We start from the raw sequence: 24,542 nt of genomic DNA, 5'->3' as shown, positions 1-24,542 counted from the left end.
CAACTACTTCACAACGATTGGTCTACTTGAGTATCTCAATTCAATACAAATCAATTGTTGTGGAACAATCAGATTGGATAGGAAGACCATCCCTGCTCACCTTCAGAATGTCAAATTGCGACAAAAGATGGAACACAATTATCTTACCAAGGTTGGCACCCCGATCACTCTACTCAGGATCAAGGACTCTCGAATATTTGGTTTGATCAGCAACTTCCACTCACCAACCAGTTTGGTACCATACAATTCTGTTTCAGAAATGAGATCATCATCGACCTTAGAGCCACATGAAGTGCCAGAGGCCCTCGCAGACTATCGCCAAAACATGGGCAATGTTGACCAAAATGATGAGATGATAAAGTCCCATGCTTGGATTCATAAATCAAGGAGATGGTATATGTCAATATTTTGGTACCTGTTGGAAGCGACCATTGTAAATTCTTGGCGATTTAAAAAGCGTTATCAAGGTTGTAACCAAACGATAGATCAGTTCAGACACTCTCTCAAGACCGAAATGATCAATGGCGAGACCCTCCGAAAGTGTGAGATATCAAACAATTACTTTCACATTGGCGAATACAGAAAAGTCCTGGTCGATAATGACAAGATTGAATACACCTCATATAATGTTGTAAAAAAACAAAAGAAATAATAAACATCAAGTACAACATCTAGAGTTATTAAATCCAATCATTTATTACTTCTGATATATATATATTCTCTCAAAGATGTGAGCCCAGCTTTGGTCCCACCTTTTGTCAAGATACTTGATGGAGGTAAGCGTAAGGCTGGTTATTACAAGTGCCATGGCTACACAAAGACCCCCAATCAGATTTGTGTGTCCGATCCTGTGACCGGTGAAGGATACTGCCCAAGGGTTCCAAAGGATAAAATAGTCTATCTTTTCCCACCAGGACCTATCCCAATGGGCACTTTGAATGAAACAAATATCAACAAGAACGACTCAGATGATTACTCTGATGAGGACTCTCTTGTTACCTTACCCAAGCCAAACCAAGACATCCGTGATATAATGGAATCAGTCGGTACCATGCCATCTGACTTGGTTCAAGCAATGGACGAGCTTACAAGAGTTCTGAAGAATATACAACTCGGAAGTCGAACCAATACCAAGATTCAATTCCATCTTCTTGAGATCCAAGAACAACTTGAGGCCCATCCATGGCTTTGAGTTTGGTCACTGATCTTTTCGTCATGGACCACAATGGTCAATATGAGGATCTAATTCATATAAAAAGAACTCACCATCCTCATAATTCATTATTAATGTAATTTTTTTTGGGCAACACACTGAACTTCTATTTGCTTCCACGCAATCAAATAATTAATTGAAGTGGATAGTTCCTGGACTGACAACTGCGGAAGTTGTTGCAATTCTATTTATTTGTGATTATGGACGAGACAGTACAATGGGCAGGGTAGGCTGGATCCAATGGCACTACTACCTCTACCTACAATGGGATTGCTTTGATTTCCTTCATCTTCATGCTGATCTCCTCAATCTCAGTGTCGGACAATGAATCCTCCTCGGCTGGCACCCAGCCCAGACCGCGAAGGAATCGTTCTTCATGCTCCACATCCTCCTCGTCGTCGCCATTGCTGTTGACACTTGTGTTGCATGGATGGTCCAACTGATACATGGGGGAGTTGAGCGATGATGAACGTGTTGATCCACCCTCATTGGTCTGTGTTGGGTTTGACAATGGAGTTGTTGAGCCAGTTGACAATGAATGCTTGGTCAATGTTGGCGAGTCTGCTGATGGCACCATGTTGGCGACATTCTTAGTTTGAGCGGAAGCATCAAGTTGTTGTTGCTGTTGCTGTTGTTGCTGCTCTTCCAATTGAAGTTGTTGCTGCTGTGCTTTCGTCTTGTCATCGAGCTCAGTCTGTTGAATCTTCTCATAAAAGCTATTCTTTGAGATGATCTTATTGATCTTGGGCGTCTTCAACTTGCGCGATGGATCAGTGAGCTGCTTGCGTGACACAGAGATCACGTCATCCTTGTTGCCATTGGTGCTGGTGGGCAGAGACGACTGGAGGTTGGGCTCAGAGTAGGCACGGATGAACTTGGGATTGGTACCATTCTGAATGGATCGTACCGTTGACTTTGGCTGCGTGGTGGAGCCAAGCGTTCCGGCCTGGCCACCGCCAGCCTTGACGATCTTTGCGCCAGCCAACAATGAGTTGGGGTTGGACATGATCGAAGACTTGTGCGTTGTGGACAACTTGTTGCCGGTGGACGACGACGACGCAATGTTGGGGATGATGATCTTGGCCTTTTCCTTGGAGATGGAGTCCTCGGTGGAGGCAGACAGAGGCGATGTCGATGTCGTTGGTTGATGTTGTTGTAGTTGTTGTTGTGTGGCGGTTGTGGTGATGAGCGAGGCCAGAGTGGGGCCAGCGCTCAAGGGGACAACTGTTGCCATTGTCACACCGGATAATGACGATGATGATGACGCTGATGATGCCATTGGTTGTGCGCTTGGAGGTGATAGTAGTGGTACAGGTGAATTGGCATTGAATGTTGGTGAAGTAGAACGTACATTGATGTTGTTGTTGTTGTTGAAGGTGATCTTTGGTGATTTGAGGACGAGTGGTGGGAATTGATCCTGATTGTCTAGATTGTCGTCCATATTGTGTTCATTGTTTACAAATGATTGTTGTTGTTGAAGTGATTGCGACTGCGACTGCAGCTGCTGGGCTTGGTTCGAAATGAGACCTCCATTGACAAGATAATGATTAGATGTATCCTGGCTGGAGGGATAGTGTGTGTCGGCACTAGTGAGATGACTGCTTGGTGAAATGGATTGTGTAAAACGTTGTTGAGGTGTTGCCTTGCCGCTAACTGTAATGTTGTTATTGCTCGATGATGATGTTGATGATGATGTGGGTTGCTGCGGCTGAGGCTGTAGCTGCTGCTGTGACGGCAGCTGCGTCTGTTCGATAAAGTTGTTTAGATTCGGTTGTGATTTGAATGTGGACAGTGGTGGCTTGGTCTTGTACTTGGTGAACGATGAGTTGTTGTTCAGAATGAAGTTGTTATTGTTGTTGATACTGTTCAAGTTGATTCCATTGATGCTGGTGACTGTGCCATTCGACGATCGATGTGATGGACCAGTTCCATTGGATTGCAATACAGGTGATGATGTAGATGTTGATATTGATGTTGTTGATGTTGCTGTTGATGTGCCACCACTGATAAGAGATGATGGTATAATAGTATTATTATGTTTAGTTTGAGATGATGATGATGAGTGTTGTTGTGATTGTAGTTGTTGTTGTTGTTGTAGTAACTGTTCAATGTGAGGTGATGACTTTGATCTATTTAACTTTGGAATGCCAGTTTGATTGTTGTTCAAAGGTGGCGGCGAAGACTGTGAGTTGGACAATGCTGCTGTTGCTGTTGCTTCAGGTGAAAGGTTTGATTTGCGCTCGGGATGATTATCAGTCATATGTTGTTGTTGTTTATCTGTTGTTTGATGATGGATGGGTGTCAGAAGGACTCGCGAGTCTAATTCGATTGAATGAACATACCTGCTGAATCTTTTGATTGTAGCCATTGAGGTACAAATGATGTAGAGTTGTTGTGTTTGTTTGAATGATTATGATCTCCCATTCAGAGGACAGGGTATTGACCAGTGATTGATTGATTGGTATATATGAGATGAGGAGGGAGGGATGGTGATGAACAAAAAAAAAAATGATAAATACACAATGTTCACGAGTGTATGTATAGTTGGTAGTAGTGTCCAATTACGACCAAGTAATCAACAATCGATCGATGATTATGTGTACTTATATATATTATATATATTATATATTAATATTATATATATTAACTAAAGTTACTAACTGTATGTATTCTATTAATGTCTATCTTTATGTATGTACGAATGTCTGTATGCTTGTTTGTACGTAGATGAAGGCTTTATAATAATAGTTAATTAATGATCTTAATGATTATTTGAATGTATGAATGTATGAATGAATGGTTGAATGATTTAATAAATGAGTGATGGAGTGAGCTAAATGTACAATATGTTGAAGGAGGATGACGATGATGATGTTGATTGGAGGAGGCTATTGGAAAAAAAAAAGATTGCTATTATTTATATATATTATATAATATATATATCTGTAACTAACTAGTTGTTTGTTGTTTGTATGTTTTAGAGTAAGTGCGTGGATTGTGAAATGGATCGGAGAGAGATAGCTTAGTTGTTCATGAAAACAAACACATACCCACACGACCAAAGGCGATTTAAATTTTTAAAAAACAACAACATCACATTATAAGAATAAATCTGTGTCGTGCTATCGCGGATAGGCTTGTCCACCAGGGGTAACCAAACAAACACTTAATGGGGCACATCCAATACTGACACAGCTGTTCATTAATTAATGTTATTGTTTGAGTTGGGCTTTGTTTGTTATTGTTGTTGCCCTCCATCTGTTTGAAGACTTGGAGGAAGAGTCAGAGTGACAAAGGTGATCTGAGTGGTAGGTGCCAGCATGCTCAGTGCCTTATACTTTGAATGAGCAGTAATCTCATGTGTCTCCATTGATACTATTGTTGACTGGAGCAGTGTTGGCAAGTATGTATGTCCATCATTCGAATGATGTTCTCTTGACAACAACTTCATACATGACGGATGGAGATATATCGGCTGTCCATCCGTAGATTGATAGTAATAATACACTCCCTCAATTGCTGTGTTGTAGAATGTAAACTCCTTGTCATCATCCACATCATTGTCGACAATGTTGTCCTGGTCTTTGTCTCCTGTCTCTTGTTGGTCGGTGGCAGCGTCAGAGGCAGCAACAAGAGCAGATGTCTGCTCCTCCATGGATGCAGATGTGGCCATTGATGATGTTGAGTTGAACCTCCAGTCCAATTGTTCGTCCATGTTGTCCATCTCCCAGTCCTCTTGGAGATAGTAATAGTCCTGTAAGGCATACTTGATATCATTATTGTTGCTACAATGATAGTGATGCAATGGATCACTGGTCTTTCTGTTTGGATTATATCGTGGAATCGATGTCAAATATACAGCATGCTGGGACTCCAAATGCTTCCTCTCGGTCAATGTTCGGAATGATTCCAAGCGGTCTTCGACCTGCTTCTCGGCCATCGAAAGATATCTGACTGTTTCAAACTCGCCCTGTGTGAGCGCCGCCTCCTTGGCTGTCGCCAATTGCTCTCGTTCACTCTGGACAATGTCGTCAATGTTTTCAATGATTGAGAACCGCGAGAAGATGGCATTCTCTTGGTTGTGCATTGGCAGTCCAACTGTATCAGGTATCTGTTGTTCATAGAGATAGGGTATTGTCGTACCCTCTTTGAACTTTAGCAGTCTGAGCTCGATTGTGTCGCCTGGCCGATAGCTCGTGGATCTCTTAATATACACACTCTTCAAGTCCGACTCATTCGTTGGTCTAAGACACACAGGACATCTATTGTTGTCGGACAATGTCCTCAACAAACATCCATAGCAAACGATGTGTCCACATCTTGACACCCTCCTATAGAGATTGATTGAGAATAGAGTATGAGCAGGTTGTTGATGTTGTAGAGTCTCTCCCCAATATCACTTACGGAGCAACGGGCGTCTCGAAACAGATTGGACACGCCAAGCTCTCAGTGGACTGAAGGTACAACACTTGTTCAATCTTATTCCACGCGACAAGGGATGCAGGATCTAATGAGGGAGGATATCATAAGAGCGTGTGAGTAACAATGAATCAATCATTCAATCAATCATTACACATACTTTGTATAGTTGATTGATAGTTTCCATATGGATTAACCTTAAAGTAATAACTGGATACATGACGGGTGAGTCAGTAAGTGGGAATGACTTGGTTATCCTGGACAATACTTACTTTGACTTTAGATATTGTCTGGCAGATTGATTGGGATTGCCCTTTTTGGTTGGAAGATGTCCTTCGTCATAGTTTGGATGGTGATATGTTGGTCTGGTAACCAATAAATGTGTTATATCAATCTTATTCTTCTTCTTCTTTGAAGATGATGTAGCAGTGGCCATAGATTGTTGTTGTTGTTGTTGTTGTTGTTGTTGGACGACATCCAGTGGTATATCAATGACAGTGTTGTCATTGTTGTTGTTATTATGGTTGTGATGACTGTTGTTGTTGTTGCCTCTTTTCTTCTGTCTTGACGATGAATGTTTGGATAACTTCTGTTTGTTGTATTGGAGTGTTATTGTCGATTGTGATAATGTCATGGAATGGTCTTGTGTATAAGTGGCTGCACATGATGTCAACTTGTTGCTTGGACTTGAAGGAGGGGCGGTCGATGCCACCGATACAGCCCTGCTTGCTGCAGAAGTAGCAACTCTAACCTTTCCAAAGGCTGGTGACGACGAAGTACTCTGCTTACTATTCATTATTGTATGATTGATTGATTGTAGATGAACAAACTATTACTACTACTTACTCCATAAGGAGTAACCACAACATGTTATACATATAATAATAAGAGAGAGAGGTAGTAGTAGTAACTGTTTGTTGTTGAATTGGAGGGAAGTGAGTAAGTCAGTGAGTGTGTGTGTTGGAGTGAGTGGGCGTGACGTTAACAAGCTGGAAGTTGGTGGTCATCCACAATTCAAGCAAAAGTCACATGAACTTGGGAAATGGAAAAGAAGTGGAGAATGGTTCTGCGAGCTGCATGTGCAAAGAAGATCACAGTGCAACTTGATCAGTTATGTTGCGCAGTGTATTGATGTAGGAGTATCGAGAGAAGAATACAAATAGATGACGGAACCAAACGAATTGACTCTTGTGCTGTTTCATCGCCAAGTAGTTGATACCAAATGGTTGCCATGACAAGTAACTATTGGAAGTTGTGGCGCCACCGACTAGATAAGACCATGCAATATCTCCAATACCAATATACTTTCTAACAATATTGACTGTTTCCAACTTCTCACCTGTCAACTCATTCTGATTCTGTCTTTGTTGTCCTTGTTCTTCAATGATTGATCGTACCGCTTCAAATACAGATATATGATTGGGATGCCCTGATACACCTCCTTCATCAAATGTAAGTATCTATTGATGTTGATGTTGGCATTGGTATTGATTAGGATGGGACTTGACACTTGACACTTGACACTTTGATGGACAACTACATACATGATCGATGTTCCATTCATTGATTAATGATTGTATATGTTGTTTGACAACTTGTTGTGGCCAGACTTGTTTCATACCATCTGGCATTCTATCATCATTGACAACTCTAACATTGCTGCCATTGATACCCATCACCTTACAACTCTCTGTCAACTCCTTCTCTCTAATCTTTCCTAATCCTTCTGCATTGCCTATATGTATGATTGAATGATTGAATGATTGAATGAGTTAGTTGATGATGTATGTAGATCGATCAATCAACTCATTTACCATTTGATAGACAGAGTACATAGACACTATCATTGTTGTTGACATATGATTGAATGGTTGGTGCAAAGAACATGCACTCATCATCAGGATGAGCAATGGCAAGTAGTATCCTCCTGTTCTTGACTCCTTGTTGTACCATTGTATTATTGGTATAGTTGTTGTTAACTAGTAATATAAGTGCAGAAATCAATATAACAATGATATATGTATGTTTATCAAACGACATTCATTCAAATGAATGAATGGACACAATGCAAGTTCACAAGTCGTGACCCCTTCCCTTCGTTTTCTCCATCAAAGATGGAAGTGATGATGACCTGGTCCATCCTAACTTTACTTTACTGTTGATGATGATTGCATAGGATGTAGGTGAGCTGATCACCATGACATAGTAGTTGCTTGAGACACATTGTTGTCATGAATCCACCATCAAAGCATCCACTTAGTATGAGCACATATGGTTGATGATAGCGATGTATGGATATGGAGCATTCATGTAGTCTGATCACAGCGTTGGACGGTATGGCGTAGAACTCATTGATCTTGATGTACTTCCTACCCAGGGTGATGCGTTGTATTGACTCTGGCAGCGAGCCCTTCTCAAACTCCCTGATAAAGTTCTCGCCAAACTGCAGCGCCTGCAGCTGCGTCGGCAACACGTCCAGTCCAATCGGCCTGTTGAAGAGATGGCCAAACGTCAGGTCGATCAGCGCGTTGGGCAGGGTGTTGGGAAGGATGATGTGATTGTAGTCGTGGCCAAATGTGAGCTGCTTGAGGCCGGTTGGCAGCGAGCCAGGTATCAGCGCCTGATTGAATCGCTCGCCAAACTTTAGAATGCTGAGGCCTTGTGGCAGGATGTCGCATTCGATCGCATGATTGTAATGATCACTAAACTCCAACTGAGTGATGGATGGTGGCAGTGTTCCGCGAGCAAATGCGTGATTGAACTTTGTGCCCAGACGCAGTAGCTTGACGTTGGGTGGGATGGAGTCTGTCTGGAATGGTTGATTATAATGGAAGCTAAAGACCAATGATTCGATGGATGAGGGCAGTGTGTAGGGCTGGATGACGGTATCATAGTGCCATCCAAATGTCAGGTGTTTGAGGCCATTAGGCAGGACGTTGGACAGGTCCTGATTGAATGCCCATCCAAACACCAATGTATCCAATGCTCTAAACGCCGGTATCAGTGACAATGGTGGCAATGGAGAGTTGAACTTATGTCCAAATGTAAGTGTACCAATTGATCCCTCTCTTGATGGTACTGGATTGATCACTATTCGTTTGATTGATTGATTGGTTAGTGATTGATTGAGGTGTGACCGATCAATCGCAAGTACTTACCTTGATCAATTGAATGAACAGTGATTGAGTGGACTGGATGAGGGATGTTTGATTGAGATGAGTTGGGAGAGAAGGATGGGGAGGACGAGGAGGATGATGATGAGGGTGATGAGGAGTATGGGGAGGAAGGGGAGGTATGGCGACAGCAGTTGCCAGATGTGATTGTTGATGTACTAAGGTAGTTGTTACTGTTGCTGCTACTGCTACTACTGCAACTACTACTACTGCTGCTACTACTACTACTTGATGATGAAGTTGTAGTGGTAGTATTATGATGATAAGATATTGATTGAATGATCTGATTGGAAAAGGCATGTAGACGATAACGTTGATTGAGGTAGTAGTCGGCAGAGTGATAGGCGTTGAGGAATGTATCCACTGAGAACAACAAGTACTTTGATCTATGTTCATACAATGTCTTGCACGCCAGTACAAAGCATATCCTATCAGTATTATCATAAGCCTTTGACATGATATCCTTCACCACGATATGTGGCAGTGATAGTATTGTTGGTTGTTGATTATCCATTATCTGAATATAACTATCTTTGTATATGTATATGATTGATTGATTGAATGAATGATTGATTGATTGAATGGACGGTGTCTGACTCTATTTAACCAAGATGTCTTCAGACCTAGGTTTGTAGGTGACTGTCACTTCACTCTGACACAGCTACAACGACAGCTGTAGGTAGGAGCAATAGCAGATGTCTGTCTGTCAGTCAGTGGTAGTAGCACTGCAATCAGTCAGTCAAGTCAGATGTCATTCAGTACAAATGCCTATTGGCAAAGCTGCTGCAGAAGCAATAACAACAACAACAACACCAACCAGGCTGGTGTCATCCATCACACTCTCACTCATTGAGCTCTTTGGCACAGATTACAACGTCTGTCTGATTTTCGGACAGTCACGAACCCCCACACTACCACAGTTTGGTGATTGGATTGTTTGGCTGTACACAAAGAGAAGGGAGTTGAGCAATGTTTGGTGATGATAGCCTTGTAAATAGTTGTTGAAGATGATGATCTCATTATATTATTCAAGACAAGTTACAGTTATTTGAACTTTAATTATAATTATCATTAATATTATATATATTAATTAATTGTATTGCTGTTCTTATGGTGTCGTCTCCGAAAGAGGCTTACAAGGCTAGGTGATCTTATGAAGTTGATGACTATTTCTCTTCCAATTCCACCTCTTCAACGAAACAAAAGATGAATATAATCATAAATAGACTAACTATTCCAAGTGTTATCGATGCCCATGCTAGTCGAACTGCTGTCCGACTCGTAGACTTGGTATATAACACTCCAAAGAACCATGGTACAACTAGGAAGAACCCTAGAAGGAAACTATTATTTTGATTAGGATAATGATAATGATCATTATTATGTCTAAGTTAACTTACATTAATAGACTGATTGCAAAGTCAGAGTGTTCATTTAATGACTCATTGACATCTTTGGTAATCTTCTCCAACTCAAAGTTGGTCAATGGTTCTGGATTATGTATCTTATATGGGTTGGTATTGGATGATGTATATTGTGTTGGAGTATGTAGATTATCTTTGTTGTTGAAGAAGAATGATGCACCATCATCAAACTGTGAATCATCATCTATTGGATAATGATTGATACCTGATGTATCATTATAATGTCCTTGATGTATCCTATGTCTATCATTATTATTATTATTTGAGTTGGAAGTGATCAGTATTGAAGATGGAATATCTTTGATATTATTACTGTTGTTGTCCATTTCCTAATGTTCACTTTAAATTCTAACTATGTCAATAATCCATCAATCAATCAATCAATGGTGATGGTAATGAGTGATTGAGATTGTGTTGAGGTATCATCAATCAATCAATCACATTAATATTATTTAAATAAGTTGCCCGCCCTTCAAAATGGTTGCATCCATGTAAGTACTAGTGTATGTATAACAAATATATATTTACACCACTCGCCATCACACATCCATCCATCCTTCATCCTCTCAATCATCAACCATCACTAACCCTCGCCAACTCACTCACCACTCAATCAATCAATCACACACACACATTAATACACACGATCGACTTGGTGTTGTTTAATTGTTTATTGATTGATGGACATCAACAAACATCAAGAGGCTGCTGATCGCAGCAAGTAGTACTGTTGGTTCATGATTGTTTGTTTGATGCTGAGTATCTCATCGTGGACCTTTTGCAAGTTGTCTACAAGTGAGTCGCTGGAATTGAACGATGCAAAAGGATTGAGTCCATTTCCATTGCCATTTCCATTGCCAATACCATTGCCATTGTTGTTGTTGTTACTATTATACATTGATCTACCACCACCATTGGTATTGTTGCCACTGATGGCAAACCTAAAGCCAAGGGATTGATCCAGCTTTTTGAGTTGCTGTTTGATGGCAGAGAGTTCGCGAACAATCTCAATGAGCTCGCGCTTTGATTGATCCAGCATGCTCTCGTCCGATGTACGTCGCTCTCGCTGGTCGGCATACATCTGCTGCTTGAACGACATGTATTGCTCCTCCTGGTTGGCCAGTTTGCCATTTAGTGTCATCGTATCGTTCAACAGACTCTCTCTCTCTGACTTGAGATTGGTGTTCTCCTTGGTGATCGCCTCAATGACCATCTCAACATCATTGATCGTTCCCAATGTATTATTGTGATCGCTGACCAACTGATTGTACTTGATTCTCAAATCATTCAACTCCTTTGTCAGCCATTGATTCTCCTCCTCCAACTCATTGATGGAGGCGGAGGTGGTGGCCATTGGACCATCCTTCCTCTTTGATGCTCCGCCATTTAATGTGCTGCTGCTGTTGATGTTGTTGTTGTTGTCCATTGTCAACTTTGATTGAATGAATGAGTGTAAGTCAGTTGCATGCATGGTGTCAACTCGATCGCTGGGGAGTACACATACCTTCTTGATGGTATCATTGGCAATCATCAGTTTGTTTGAGAGCTCATCAATCTTGGCACGGTATTGACCTGCCGTGGATGTGATGTTCAGTTGTTCCATCTGCTGTTGTTGTTGCAATCCACGTTGCAACAGATCACTCTTGGCATTGTCCAAATCAATGATCAAAGCAGTCCTCGCACGAATCAAGTCACTAATCTGCTCCCTACTAGTATGTATCTGTTGATGACACTCACTAATAGTATTGCTCTGCTTATTAATCACATCTGATTGTTCGTTGCTCTGTTGATAAAGATCGAGTTGAGTTAATGAGTGCTGAGTGTATGTGATTGAACGAATGAACATACATAGTTCCTAAGTTGAGTCCATTTGTCGGCTTGTATATTGAGGAGGTGCTTCAACTCGGACATTTCTTGATCGCGTTGTGACTTGTCTTGGGTCATCGCTTTGACCTCAGCTTGTAACTTGTCGATTGTCTTTAATGCCTCTTGATACTTGTCATTGGTCTCTTTGATCGCACTCTGTTGCAACGTCGTCTCCTTCTTTAATGTCTCCAGATGAACGGTCAACAACTCCTCCTTTGTTACCTCTCTCTCATGAAAGTCAATTGGATATTTAACATTATCATCATGAGGCTGTCTCTTTATCTTTGGTGTTTCAAACAATCTATTATAATCATCTTCATCATCATTATCATCATAACGATGTGATTGATAGTTTGTTGTTGGTTGTTGTTGTTGTGTTCTAAAGAATGTTGCTGTTCCATTGTTGTTTCGATTGATTGTTGTTGTAGCTCCACCATTTGTGAATGGTGATTGTGGATATTGATTTGATATCATATTGTTATTACTATTATTATGTATCTGTTATGTATAAGTGCAATGATTGATTGATTGATTAACTATAACATTGAACTTGAGAATGAATGAGTTTCAAAAAATGGCGGGAAGTTGGTGTTTGAAATGTTTTACGAACTTTTGTTCGAAGGATTGATCAAAGGAGAAAGGAAGAGTGGGGTGTGGTCATGATGCATTGAACAATGCAACCACATCCAAACAATGCTAAGCATTCACATCTATTCAATCAATCATACTACTTACTCAACAAACAAACAAACATAACTAAACTACATGTAATTATTATGTACATATGCTAAGTAAACTATACTTTTATTTAAATAATAGGCAGCAGCAGCAGCAACAGCAGCAGCAGCAAGAGCAACAAGAACAAAATAATGTACATTCGCCTGCGGCATCACCTTCATCATCACCATCACCATCACCATACTCGACGATATCATCAACAGCAACAACACCACTCACAACATCTGGTGATACATTGTTGAAGAGGAGTACTTTGACATCGTCTTCATCATCTTCGTTCTCAAAGTCGACGTCTACACTGGCTATTCGTGATCGTGACAATCCACCAATCGAACATATATTGAAGATATTGGTACTGGGTGGCAATGGAGTTGGCAAGAGTAGTGTAATAAGAAGGTATCTTCAAGATTGCTTCACTGTATCACATATACCAACCATCGGTACAGACTTGTCAACATTGTTTTTGGAGTCAACTCAATCAGTATCGTCATCCCCGAGCAACAACATGACGACAACTTCGACAACGACTTCACCGACAATGACACAACAGACATTAACAACTACACAGTCATCGACATCAACGACACCTCTTACAAAGCAATGGCAACCACAGAGTAATATATTGGCCACTTGTTGTTTAGATATACAGTTCTTGGATGTGGCACATGCAGAGATCAATGGCAAGCATTTGTCTTCAATATTACATTCAGTGGCTGGCATTATACTTGTGTTGGACTTGACCAATGCTGCCTCCATTGTATCAGTTGATGAGTGGAAGAGTGTACTTCGTCAACGTCATCTAGATCATCGCATCCCAATCGTCCTATTTGCCAACAAACAAGATGTCTCTGGTCCAGTACTTTCAAACTCTGACTTGGACAATGTATGTGTTTCATTCATTGATGATTGATGAATGATAACTAATCAATCAAACATGTAATTAGTATTGTAAAGCAAGCGAGTATTCATTCTGGAAAGCAACAAGCTGTAGGAGAGATGGTAGGTACTTCGACATCCCATCAATCATGGTCATCCATGTCCCCAGTGAGCTAACCACAATCAAACAATCATACAGTTGGCATAAGGGATGGCATTGATGGACTGTTGGACATTGTTGTGGAGAGGAAACATCAAGAGTTGAAGGAGAAGAGTAGACTGCAACAGATGGCGACATTACAACATAGTCCAAGTGTTGATATACCAAGCCAATCATCAGCAGGTAGTAAGATGTTGGTATCAAGTTCATTGCCAACGATCAAGTTAAACCTCACTGGCGCCATGTCCACGCCAACCAAGAAGTCGACCATCACATCCACGATATCCACACCACCTCTATCACAGCCATCGCAATCATTCAAAGATGTACAAACTGTTGTTGATGATACAACGGCGACCACCAACAAGACGACACAATCAACATCACAAACATCACAACAATCATCATCACAAACACAACCGAAGAAACAACAACAACAACAACAGGAGAAGTTAAAGAACATCATTCAACCATCAGATGTTATGAAGATAACAGAGTTGCAGAGTATGACAACGGACTTTTATACAAGACTGGCAAAGAGTCTGGAAGAGTTGTTGTTGAGGTCCAATGGATCAAGGTATCGCGACCTGTCAATGTTGGAGAGGCAACGAGCACATGAATACACAAAGATATGCAATAATATCAAGAAGCTTGTACAGCCCAACCATGGTGGACTGGCGGCACATGGACATGTTCATTCACAACAACAAGGTCACGGATCTCCCGGTGGCAGCAGGACACGCGTGACCAAGGAGTACATTCAGACCACACTCGAGGAGAACATGAAGAAGTGGAGCACTCTATTGGACAACCTTCAATTGGAATCAAAGTTGAATGAGCAGACAATGGTGTCGAGCTCACTGCCAGACAATGAGGCCAACAATGCCAGATTGAATGGGTCAATGTCACAATCATTTTCGTCGACGTCATCGTCATTGTTGTCCAATCATCATAGTCAACATCATGGACATCAACAACAACATGGACACCAACATCATCACCATCATCATCACAGGAGTGGTAGTATAAGCAGCAGTCACAGTAGTATCAGTAGCAGTATGAGCAACAACACAAACAATAGCAACAAATGGAAGATGGGCTTTGGATTTAGAAGTCACGGATTCAAGGCTGTATGTATACTTCAAGTTTGATTGAGATTGATTGATCACTTACACATATACACTCATTAAGCCATCAATACAGGTATCTAGTATGTCTAGTTATAGCTTGGATATTGACAATCCAGTGTCATCTTCATCGACGATGTCCTCATCATCATCTTCATCCTCCTCTTCATCACCTTCATCAATCGAGTCACAGTCACTTTGTTCAGTCTCTCCTTCAACCTCACCTACTATCATCACAACAACTACCACTACCAATGACAACAATGACAACAACAATCACAACACAATATTATTATCACCTACATCTTCATCATCGTCTTGTGACCCTCTGGATAGTGGGTCAGGGATAATACCATACCCTGATCTAAAAAATGATGATTGATTTATAATAATACACTACTTAAAGGTGAGAAGGGTAAAGGCCTTCTCCATTATGTTGTCGGCACATGACCATCACAACTGATTCGAATGATGACAGTTCCATAATTCGACAATGTCATTCACAAGCGTCACTCTGAGTCGTTGATGTAACCCCCGAAACCCTTTTGATCAACTTCACCCACACACACTCTCTGTCATCAGTCGACTCCCGACTCAGCCTGGTAACCCTCTTTGGTTTAATTTATAAATACTTGTTGTATTCAATTGTTTCATTATTACTAAGTCAAGTCATATGAACATCTCAACTTAACAAGAATATATATATTTAATCAATCAGAATGAATAGTATAACAGTTGGAAGAGGAGTTGCTACGCGACTATTGGTCAGCCAACAAACACAACAAATAACCAGATCATATCTTAATATTGGAACTACATCAAAATCAAAGGGAAAGAAACCAAAGGTTGTAATCTTAGGTTGTGGATGGAGCAGTTATGCTTTCCTCAAAAGATGTATGTATCCGATTGATTGGAATCATTCCACTCACTCACTCAATCAATCAACAAACATCTAATCATGTCCAATCAATCAATCAAACACTTTAGTATCATCATCAGATTATGATATTACATTGATATCACCAAGGAATCACTTCCTGTTCACACCATTGTTGGCCAGCACATCGGTTGGCACATTGGAGTTCAGGTCGATCGCTCAACCAATTAGGTCGTCAAAGGATGACTTTGATTATTTGCAAGCAGAGTGCACTGCAATTGATCAGGAGGCCAAGACCGTACAATGCATATCGACCATCCACGATCAGGTGCCATTCAGTGTCAAATATGATCATCTGATCGTTGGCGTTGGTGCCAGGAACAACACATTCAATATACCAGGTGTCGAGAAGTATGCCTTCTTCCTCAAAGAGCTCATCCAAGCCCGATCCATCCGTCAGCGCATCATCTACTGTTTCGAGATGGCATCACTACCCGATGTCACGCCTCAAGAGCGTAGGAAGTTACTATCATTCGTCGTCTGTGGTGGAGGTCCCACAGGAGTTGAGTATGTATGATTGATAGATTGGAATCATTCCAGGTCGAGCTAACAGGTATTATTGTTTGATCAAATAGGTTCTGTGGCGAGCTGAACGACTTGGTGATGGAGGACTTGTCAAGATGGTTCCCAAATGTACCAATGAATGAAGTCAAGATAACGTTGTTGGAGGCGTCCAACACGATATTGAGTGCGTTTGATCAGAAGTTGGTAAAGGCTGCATTGGAGAACTTTAAGTCATCGGGTGTGGATGTCAAGACGAACGCCCCAGTCAAGGAGGTGCATGATGGAAAGGTTACATTGTCGGATGGCTCCGAGATACCTTTTGGCCTGCTGGTGTGGTCGACTGGCGTGGCGCCACAGAAGCTCAGCAACGCACTCAGCTTTGAGAAGGACAAGCAGGGCAGGATAATGGTGGACAAGTATCTAAAGATCAATAATGCCAAGGATATATACGCGTTTGGCGACTGTTCCAACGTGGACAACCTGGCACTGCCAGCCACGGCACAGGTGGCGCAGCAGCAAGGCTTCTACCTGGCCGATCAATTCAACAATATTGCCAAGAAGCGACAGATCAATCCATTCGTCTATCACTACTTTGGTATTCTGGCGTACATTGGCAGAAAGTCATCGCTATTCCAAACATCCAATGTTCAAGCCAGTGGTTTTGCAGCCTGGATAGCCTGGCGATCAGCCTATCTCACACGTCTTGGATCACTGCGTAGCAAGTTACAAGTACCATTTGATTGGGCACGTACCCTTGTCTTTGGACGTGACATTACAAACTTCTAAACAAATAATATACTATTATTACTTGATTATTAATAAGTGATGATTGATTACTCACCATCATGGTGTCATGATCATGCTGATCAATGTCGTTTTTGAGTGCACTGGGTGCTAATCACACCACCCCAACTTTTTTTTTGTGAACACAACCCTGAAGAAGACGTTCATTCATTCAATGAGTCGGAAGTATCTCATCAACCAATCACACTTATATTCTTCATACTTATAATACATATAATATATATATATATCATAATATATCTTGATCAATCAATCAATCAATCAACATATTGATCTGTGAGTCATAGATATAATGATATCTCTTAATACAAAGAGTAGTAATGAGTTCAGACAACTTAATGAAACAGTGCCAGAGTTGTTTAGACTATCGGCAAAGGTTCAGTTGGCAGAGACCATTAGTTTTCTAAATCCAATACCAGAGGATAGTGCACAGATACTCATCAGTTCGTGTCTATCCCTGCTGCCAGCTGGTCGAAGATATCTCGATGTAACACTCAACGATGCTCAACTACAATCAACTGTCAATGCCAATCCAACAGTGTCAACATCATTAGTTGTAAGTGTCCAATCAATCATCATTGGCGGCTGGTTGGAATCATTCCAATCATGATCACTCATTCACTCATTCACTCAATCAATCATGATCAATCAATCACATTATAGAGTATAAGATCACAAGAGTCTGTGATTGCTCTGTCACACTTGTACAAATGTTCGAATGGAGTGATCAACCCGGATGATGTTAATGTTGTATCGCTGTTGACATCGTTCATGTACTATCTGACGTATACGGACTTTGCCACGGCAAGTCCATCGGACGCCGATCACGCCACCAACTTCACTTGTTACCTGATCGAGCAGTTGTCCATACTGTCACACGTGACCACTGATGCCAGACGCATCATTGTGCCGGCCTTCCTCGACTTCTTCCAACACATTGTCAACACTATGACCAATCCATCGTTGATCTACGGTGCACTTCGTGCCATGGGCAGCAATCACCGATTCAACTATCAACAAGATGAGTTGGAGCGAGTGATCGTCTCCATCGAGTATCTCCTCAATCAACTTCAATGTTCATCCAACCAACCCAATCCCAAGGCCTCAACTACATCAACATCATTAGCCAAGTTTAATGTTAAGAAGGTATGTTTGTTATTGTGATGGAGATGGTGATGGCCCGCTCACTCACTCAATCAATCAATCATGTAGTGTCTCTTGTTGATATGTAGAGCATATGAACAGATGACCAGCCTGCCACAGGAACAGGTTGACTCAGATACTTATAAGAAGTTGTACAACAATGTATTGCCATATACCTCCACTTCCAACATCCATTACTTTGCTGACAATGAGACGTTTATCTCAATCATTGTAAGTCTGGGCAACACATGATATGACAACACAGGTCATGACAGGACACTAACTTGTCACGCTCTTGGAACGAACAGAATGTTATGGTCAGCTGCGCGATACATGATGCGTCGATTGGAAAGGACGTATTGGAGTTCATTACCAGGTATATAACAGACAGTAAGAACTACTCGAGCGAAGAGGTACTCTCGGCACTGCAGAGACAGCATACAGAGAATCTGCATTCGACCGTGCTTTCATCGCTCGTGAAGCTCACCGACAAGTATCCAGACAAGGTCACGCGAGTTATCGACGTTCTCAAAGACTTTATCAGCAACTCATTGGTGCCCAAGCACTCAGAGGCCATTCGTCTGGCCGCTTTTGACACGATCTGCAAGATACTCAAGAACGAGCAGATGAAGGAGCAGGTGGACATCTGTCGCCAGGTGATCGCTTCGTTCGTCAACACTCTCCAGACGCACTACTACAATTACACGAGCGGACAGATGGTGTCACAGCAGGGCATGGCCGAGTCGCAGCTGCCCCGCTCGCCATCCTCGGTGAACATTCAGAGCGACGCACTGTCCAACATTATCAGGTGTCTCGGCCGCATCACATGCTCGCTGAACGACCCCACCATCACGGATCTAATCCGTGAGCAGCTGATCTCGATGGTGACGTACCCTCCTAGCAACGTTGAGAACCTGATCCTGGAGCAGCTGACCGACATTGCGCTGCTGGGCCATGAGTCCATTACCAAGGACATCGTCGTGCTCATCACCAACCTCTTCAAGAAGATCTACAAGGACCCCAATCAGGTGTTCATCACCAACATCACGCCAATCGCCCTGCAACGTCTGGCCAAGGACCTCACGCATCCCGAGCTGCGTCAAGATCTCTGCATGAGTGTGCTCAAGTTGTTCCAGCAGCTAGGCAAGACAATCAAGCGCGAGGATCTCGAGCAGAACATCTCCTCGCCCATCCTCAAGGGCATGGGCTTCTTGCTGCCCACAATCGCCGAGTTGGTCAAGCAGCCCGTAGCCGCTGGAGTCAATCCCTCCGCTGTGTCCACAGGACTGCGCTTCGACACCATCAACAGCGGCAACATCAAGCTGTTCCGCTCGGTATGGTTCTATTGTGTGATGTTCAAGTTCAGTGTGCCGGGAACATGGCGTACTGATTGGTTGGAATGCGTCCAAGTGATTGCTGCGCATCTCCATCCATTGATCTCGACCAAGACTCACCTGTACCTGGAGATCATACTGGAGCTCGAATCGATCATCAAGCAGGGCTTTGAGAAGGAGTACTTTGTACAGCTGCGCACGACCCTCAATGAGTGCCTGCCTGGTGTCAACGTGATTAGGAACCTGACATTCGCCCAGATGGCCTACGTCTACGCCGTTCACACACTCGAGACAATGCGTTTCCACGAGAGCCACTCATTCAAGGTGATCTTCTCCTACTTGGAGGACCAGGGAATCGACAACTCCAACGTGAGCACATGTATCCGTGGCATTGCCGACCGCGTCTTTGCCGAGTTCCTGGCGATCTTCTCGCCAATGTCATTGTCAACCTGCGAGAACGAGCTGGCCTCGCATGCCAGCTTCATGTTGGTCAAGTTCTGCTACCCCTACGAGCCGGTCCGCAAGGCCGCCGACGAGTGGATCTCTTCTCTTGTTGCCAAGTTCCCTGCTATCCTCTGGAACCGCGAGTGTCTGTCAACTTTGCTCGACCTGCTCGACGTTATTGGCCAGGCTGCACGCACCAAGCCCATGGACATGATCTCAATCAAGATGCCAAACACTGGCGAGATCATTGAGTTGCCCGATGAGACACCTGCCCGCAAGCGTCTGTTGCAGGAGGTGATCGAGCTCGGCAACCTGTGGCTCAAGAATGGCGCTGCCGTAGCACCAACCGAGGTGGCCGAGCAGCTCCAGGAGTACATGCAGCGATTCAGCCAGCTAGGTCAGAACCACATTGGTTTCTCGCTGGCCGTGGAGATCGGCTCGATCGACTCGGGCAACAACACGTCCGGTGGCTCTATCCTCTCGCCAAACAACTCGCGTCTCAACGACAAGTCGTCCTCAGCAAACATCTCCACTCCATCGATCGCCAACAGCAATGCTGCCACGTTCGTCAGCACTTTGCAGCTCAAGGCACTGTACACAGGCGAGGTCAACGGAATGATCAACATGATGATGGCCGATGAGAATGAGAATGGTGGCGACGCCGACGAGAATGAGAAGCTGATTGAGATCGTTGAGGAGCTGGCCTTCTTGCGTCTGATCGAGGAGTTTGAAAAGATCAGAGAGTACCATAAGGATCGCAAGACCATCGATATCAACGTGTTTAGCTCGATCATGTACCGCTCGTGTGCCTTTTTGATCAATCGTTACTCAGGCCAGAGCGTGCGTCTGATCCACATGGTCTGCTACACCCCCGCCATCATCTTCACCCAGGAGTCCATGCAGGTTGGTATCACCGCGTGGAAGTGGCTGCTGGCTGAGCGCCCCGACCTCACTCGCTTCATAATGACATCCATCAGCGACATTTGGTCATGGACAGTCAACCAGAGGATTGGTATCTTTTCCAACACTAAGCGCGATGACTCTCCTCTGGCCATCTCGGCCTCTACCACAACGTCAATGGACGGCGTGACGCCCACACCATCGCCCGCCGCCAACAACAAGCGCCCCACACTGCCCTCGGCAAAGGCTCTGCTGGACAAGGCCAACCACCTGCCACACAAGCTGATGATCAGGTTCTTGGAAGAGCGTTTCTCAATCGTACGCTACAGCTCCAAGGAGCAGATCGACATCATTGCTGGCATGCTGCAAAAGGCCATTTCGGACCCAATGATACTGAGCGTGTCACCCAAGAGTCTTGGCACACGTTTCTCCTTGCTTCTGCTGGCAATGAGGTTTGTGCAGGGCGAGCATATTGGCGACCAGGCCATGGCAATGCTGCTACGCCAGCGTGTCTATCAGGCAACTCTGTCCTGGTTCTACCTGCCACCCATCTGGTACGGTCTGTCCGAGTCGAGTGGCGAGCTTGAGTCCGACACGAGGACACTGATCGACTTCTGCAAGTGTCTCCAGACCGAGTCTTTGTTCGCGAGCTACGACAAGAGGTTCACAATCAACTTTAGAGACAGGACTGCTACAAACGCCGACCGCAACGTCTACAACACAATGACAGGATCGGTGGGCACCGTCTCGTCCATGACTCAGGCAAACGGCACACTTCGTCGTGGCTCTGAACGCGCTTCCATCCAGCTGGCCGGTTTGGCCACACAGAATGCTGGTGCAGCTGCCGCTGCAGGTGGTGGCAGTGTCATTCACTCGTCGGCCAGCATCACCAACTCGACCTCAACATCGTTCAACAACAACAACTCATCATCATTCACAGCCGACTTGCTTTCTATCCGTATGGACGTCATTGGTAGTGGCATTGGTACAATGAGTAGCGCCAACTCATTCTCCCTGTCCCAATCACTGATCGACTCGATGAAGGCAGACAAGCAGCCAATGTCCAACGACCTGCTGGTAGAGGAGCTGAGGAAGCATCGCAACCTCATCTTGCTTTTGGTTGGCAACGAGTTGGAGAGGATGTCCGCCTGGAACAACCCCATCAATCGTCTGTCACAGCAGATCCCAGAGCAACTCAAGTTCTCCTATGACAACCTGCCCAAGTCGATCAAGTCGACATGGAAGGAGTACCTGGTGTCGGCATGGAAGATCAATCCTCGTCTGGCCATCCACTTTAGCACCCGATTCCCTCAGACAAAGATCAGACGTATCCTCAGCGAGATGGTGGTCAAGAACACCAAGTCCGTGCTCAACATCCCGGAGGCCCTCCCTCTGCTAGTCACCGAGGACAATGTCAAGTCCAACATCCCCGAGCTCAAGTACCTGTTGTACTGGGAGACCGTCACCCCACCTGCAGCCATCGCCTTGCTCGGCAAGTCGTACCACTCGCATCCTTTGGTGTCGCAGTATGCCTGTCGTGTGCTGCGCAACTTCCCTCCCGAGACCATCATGTTCTACATCCCTCAGCTGGTGCAAGCGCTTCGCTATGACAAGACTGGATTGGTCGAGCAGTACCTGGTCAACGCGTCAAAGACCAGCGAGCTGCTGGCGCACCAGATCATCTGGAACGTGCAGACGTACACCGAGCCCGACCCCAACACTGGCAAAATGATCGACGACCCCCAGATCCAGGAGGTGGCCAAGCGCCTGAAGGAGCGCATCATCTCAGAGATGGTGCCAGGCACGTTGGAGAACTTCAAGAAGGAGTTCAACTTCTTTGAGTCATTCACATCGATCAGTGGCAGTCTGCTTCAGAACAAGGACCCGACCAAGAGGAAGGGCCAGCTGAAGGAGGAGCTGCGTCGTCTGTCGTCCAACCATGTCGACGACCCTGAGCACCCACTCTACCTGCCCACCAATCCCAAGAACATTGTCATTGGTCTGGAGATTGAGTCGGCCATGACACTCCAGTCGGCCGCCAAGGTGCCCATCCTTGTCAACTTCAAGGTGCTCGAGAGGAAGATCCCCGAGGCTCAGCGTCCCCCCCATCCCGACGTCAAATCGCCGCCCCCCAGCGACTCGCCACCCATCCACCACATCTCTGCATCGACAACCACCTCCAAGCTGCCCGAGATGCTCAAGACCCAGTATGCCGCACTGGCCAGCTCCTCTACCAATCTGCGCGAGTCGTCCCGTCTGAAAAAGCAACACTCTCGTCGCGTCATCCAGGAGCACGGCGAGAAGCCATCCAACACCGTCCAGATCCAAGGTTGTATCTTCAAGTCTGGTGACGACATCCGTCAAGACATGCTGGCGCTGCAGGTGATCGACCTGTTCAAGCGTATCTTCAACAGCGTGGGCCTCGACCTCTTCCTGTTCCCCTACAAGGTCATCGCCACCAAGCCCGGCTGTGGCATGATTGAGCTGTGTCCCAACACAATGTCGCGTGACCAGATTGGTAAGAAGGTCAACGGTACACTCTACAACTACTTCATCTCCAAGTATGGTCACAAGAACAGTGCTGGCTTCCAGAATGCCAGACGCAACTTCATCAGAAGTATGGCCGCCTACTCAGTCGTCAGCTACATCCTCCAGATCAAGGATCGTCACAATGCCAACATCCTCGTCGACGAAGAAGGTCACATTATTCACATTGGTATGTGTTCATCAGCTTGGCACAAGTTGGAATCATTCCACATAGACTAACCCATCACTTCCACTTAATCAATCAACAGACTTTGGATTCATCTTTGATATATCACCTGGAGGCGACTTGCTCACATTTGAGGCATCACCATTCAAGATGTCACAAGAGATGATTGATATTATGGGTGGCAAGCCTGGTGCAGAGCAGTTCACTTGGTTCATGGAGCAGTCGGTCAGGGCATTCTTGGCCGCACGTCAACACATGGACAGTATCATCACACTGGTGGAGCTGATGCTCGACACCAGATTACCATGTTTCAAGGAGCAGACACTATTACATCTTCGCAACAGATTCTGTCCAGGCAGGAGTGAGACCTATGCTGCCAAGCACATGACCAAAGTTGTCTTTGATTCCTTCTCTGCCGTCAGCACCTTCTCCACCTACTTCTACGACGTCTTCCAATACTATGACAATGGTATTGAGATGTAAAAACATCCTTGTCATTGTAGTTGTTGTTGCCACTATTAAACACAATATATCATTATCTATCTCTACCTCTATCTTTATCTAACTGCAACTGAACATTAGATCGGGATCGGAAAGAATTGAAAAGACATGACCCCCAGCACCAAAATAACTTTGAATTGAATTTGAAGCAAAGATCTTGGGAACAAGACGTGGTGTTAGCTAGTTCAGGAGCAAGTGGGGCTTCAGCCATGTCCTGCAAGTCAACCATCGTCTACAACATTGGTGCTCAAGACCAGACAGACAAA

At 44.1% G+C, this 24,542-nt stretch overlaps 9 protein-coding genes across 9 annotated transcripts; 3 read left to right on the top strand and 6 right to left on the bottom strand.

Annotated features, from left to right (window-relative positions):
- Window positions 1-1,472: 1,472 nt before the first annotated feature.
- On the bottom strand, window positions 1,473-3,637 carry SAMD00019534_077170 (hypothetical protein; the record flags this gene model as incomplete). Its single annotated transcript, XM_012897414.1, has 2 exons — window positions 1,473-3,490; window positions 3,556-3,637. The coding sequence occupies 2 exons, from the start codon at window positions 3,635-3,637 to the stop codon at window positions 1,473-1,475; spliced, it is 2,100 nt and encodes a 699-aa protein (XP_012752868.1).
- Window positions 3,638-4,451: 814 nt separating this feature from the next.
- On the bottom strand, window positions 4,452-6,501 carry SAMD00019534_077160 (hypothetical protein; the record flags this gene model as incomplete). Its single annotated transcript, XM_012897413.1, has 6 exons — window positions 4,452-4,588; window positions 4,667-5,544; window positions 5,618-5,720; window positions 5,793-5,842; window positions 5,905-6,420; window positions 6,479-6,501. 6 exons carry the CDS (start codon window positions 6,499-6,501, stop codon window positions 4,452-4,454), a joined length of 1,707 nt encoding a protein of 568 aa, XP_012752867.1.
- Window positions 6,502-6,729: 228 nt separating this feature from the next.
- Window positions 6,730-7,618, bottom strand: SAMD00019534_077150 (hypothetical protein; the record flags this gene model as incomplete). The annotated part of the gene is made up of 3 exons (XM_012897412.1): window positions 6,730-7,092; window positions 7,177-7,367; window positions 7,447-7,618. Coding segments are annotated over 3 exons (726 nt in total), but the record flags the coding sequence as incomplete, so codon positions are not given.
- A 166-nt stretch (window positions 7,619-7,784) lies between these two features.
- SAMD00019534_077140 (hypothetical protein) lies at window positions 7,785-9,319 on the bottom strand (the record flags this gene model as incomplete). Its single annotated transcript, XM_012897411.1, has 2 exons — window positions 7,785-8,722; window positions 8,791-9,319. The coding sequence occupies 2 exons, from the start codon at window positions 9,317-9,319 to the stop codon at window positions 7,785-7,787; spliced, it is 1,467 nt and encodes a 488-aa protein (XP_012752865.1).
- A 655-nt stretch (window positions 9,320-9,974) lies between these two features.
- Window positions 9,975-10,555, bottom strand: SAMD00019534_077130 (hypothetical protein; the record flags this gene model as incomplete). The annotated part of the gene is made up of 2 exons (XM_012897410.1): window positions 9,975-10,149; window positions 10,206-10,555. Coding segments are annotated over 2 exons (525 nt in total), but the record flags the coding sequence as incomplete, so codon positions are not given.
- A 371-nt stretch (window positions 10,556-10,926) lies between these two features.
- Window positions 10,927-12,569, bottom strand: SAMD00019534_077120 (hypothetical protein; the record flags this gene model as incomplete). Its single annotated transcript, XM_012897409.1, has 3 exons — window positions 10,927-11,661; window positions 11,734-12,012; window positions 12,078-12,569. The coding sequence occupies 3 exons, from the start codon at window positions 12,567-12,569 to the stop codon at window positions 10,927-10,929; spliced, it is 1,506 nt and encodes a 501-aa protein (XP_012752863.1).
- A 310-nt stretch (window positions 12,570-12,879) lies between these two features.
- Window positions 12,880-15,020, top strand: SAMD00019534_077110 (hypothetical protein; the record flags this gene model as incomplete). Its single annotated transcript, XM_012897408.1, has 3 exons — window positions 12,880-13,716; window positions 13,778-13,832; window positions 13,909-15,020. The coding sequence occupies 3 exons, from the start codon at window positions 12,880-12,882 to the stop codon at window positions 15,018-15,020; spliced, it is 2,004 nt and encodes a 667-aa protein (XP_012752862.1).
- Window positions 15,021-15,715: 695 nt separating this feature from the next.
- On the top strand, window positions 15,716-17,223 carry SAMD00019534_077100 (hypothetical protein; the record flags this gene model as incomplete). The annotated part of the gene is made up of 3 exons (XM_012897407.1): window positions 15,716-15,890; window positions 15,984-16,440; window positions 16,509-17,223. The coding sequence occupies 3 exons, from the start codon at window positions 15,716-15,718 to the stop codon at window positions 17,221-17,223; spliced, it is 1,347 nt and encodes a 448-aa protein (XP_012752861.1).
- Window positions 17,224-17,533: 310 nt separating this feature from the next.
- SAMD00019534_077090 (hypothetical protein) lies at window positions 17,534-24,258 on the top strand (the record flags this gene model as incomplete). The annotated part of the gene is made up of 5 exons (XM_012897406.1): window positions 17,534-17,797; window positions 17,905-18,387; window positions 18,454-18,615; window positions 18,693-23,778; window positions 23,858-24,258. 5 exons carry the CDS (start codon window positions 17,534-17,536, stop codon window positions 24,256-24,258), a joined length of 6,396 nt encoding a protein of 2,131 aa, XP_012752860.1.
- Window positions 24,259-24,542: the final 284 nt, after the last annotated feature.

The sequence above is a fragment of the Acytostelium subglobosum genome (genome assembly GCF_000787575.1).
Source record: "Acytostelium subglobosum LB1 DNA, scaffold: scaffold15, whole genome shotgun sequence".
Lineage (NCBI taxonomy): Eukaryota > Evosea > Eumycetozoa > Acytosteliales > Acytosteliaceae > Acytostelium > Acytostelium subglobosum.
Note: the sequence above shows the minus strand (reverse complement) of the source record. Positions and strands in the feature narration are given on the sequence as shown.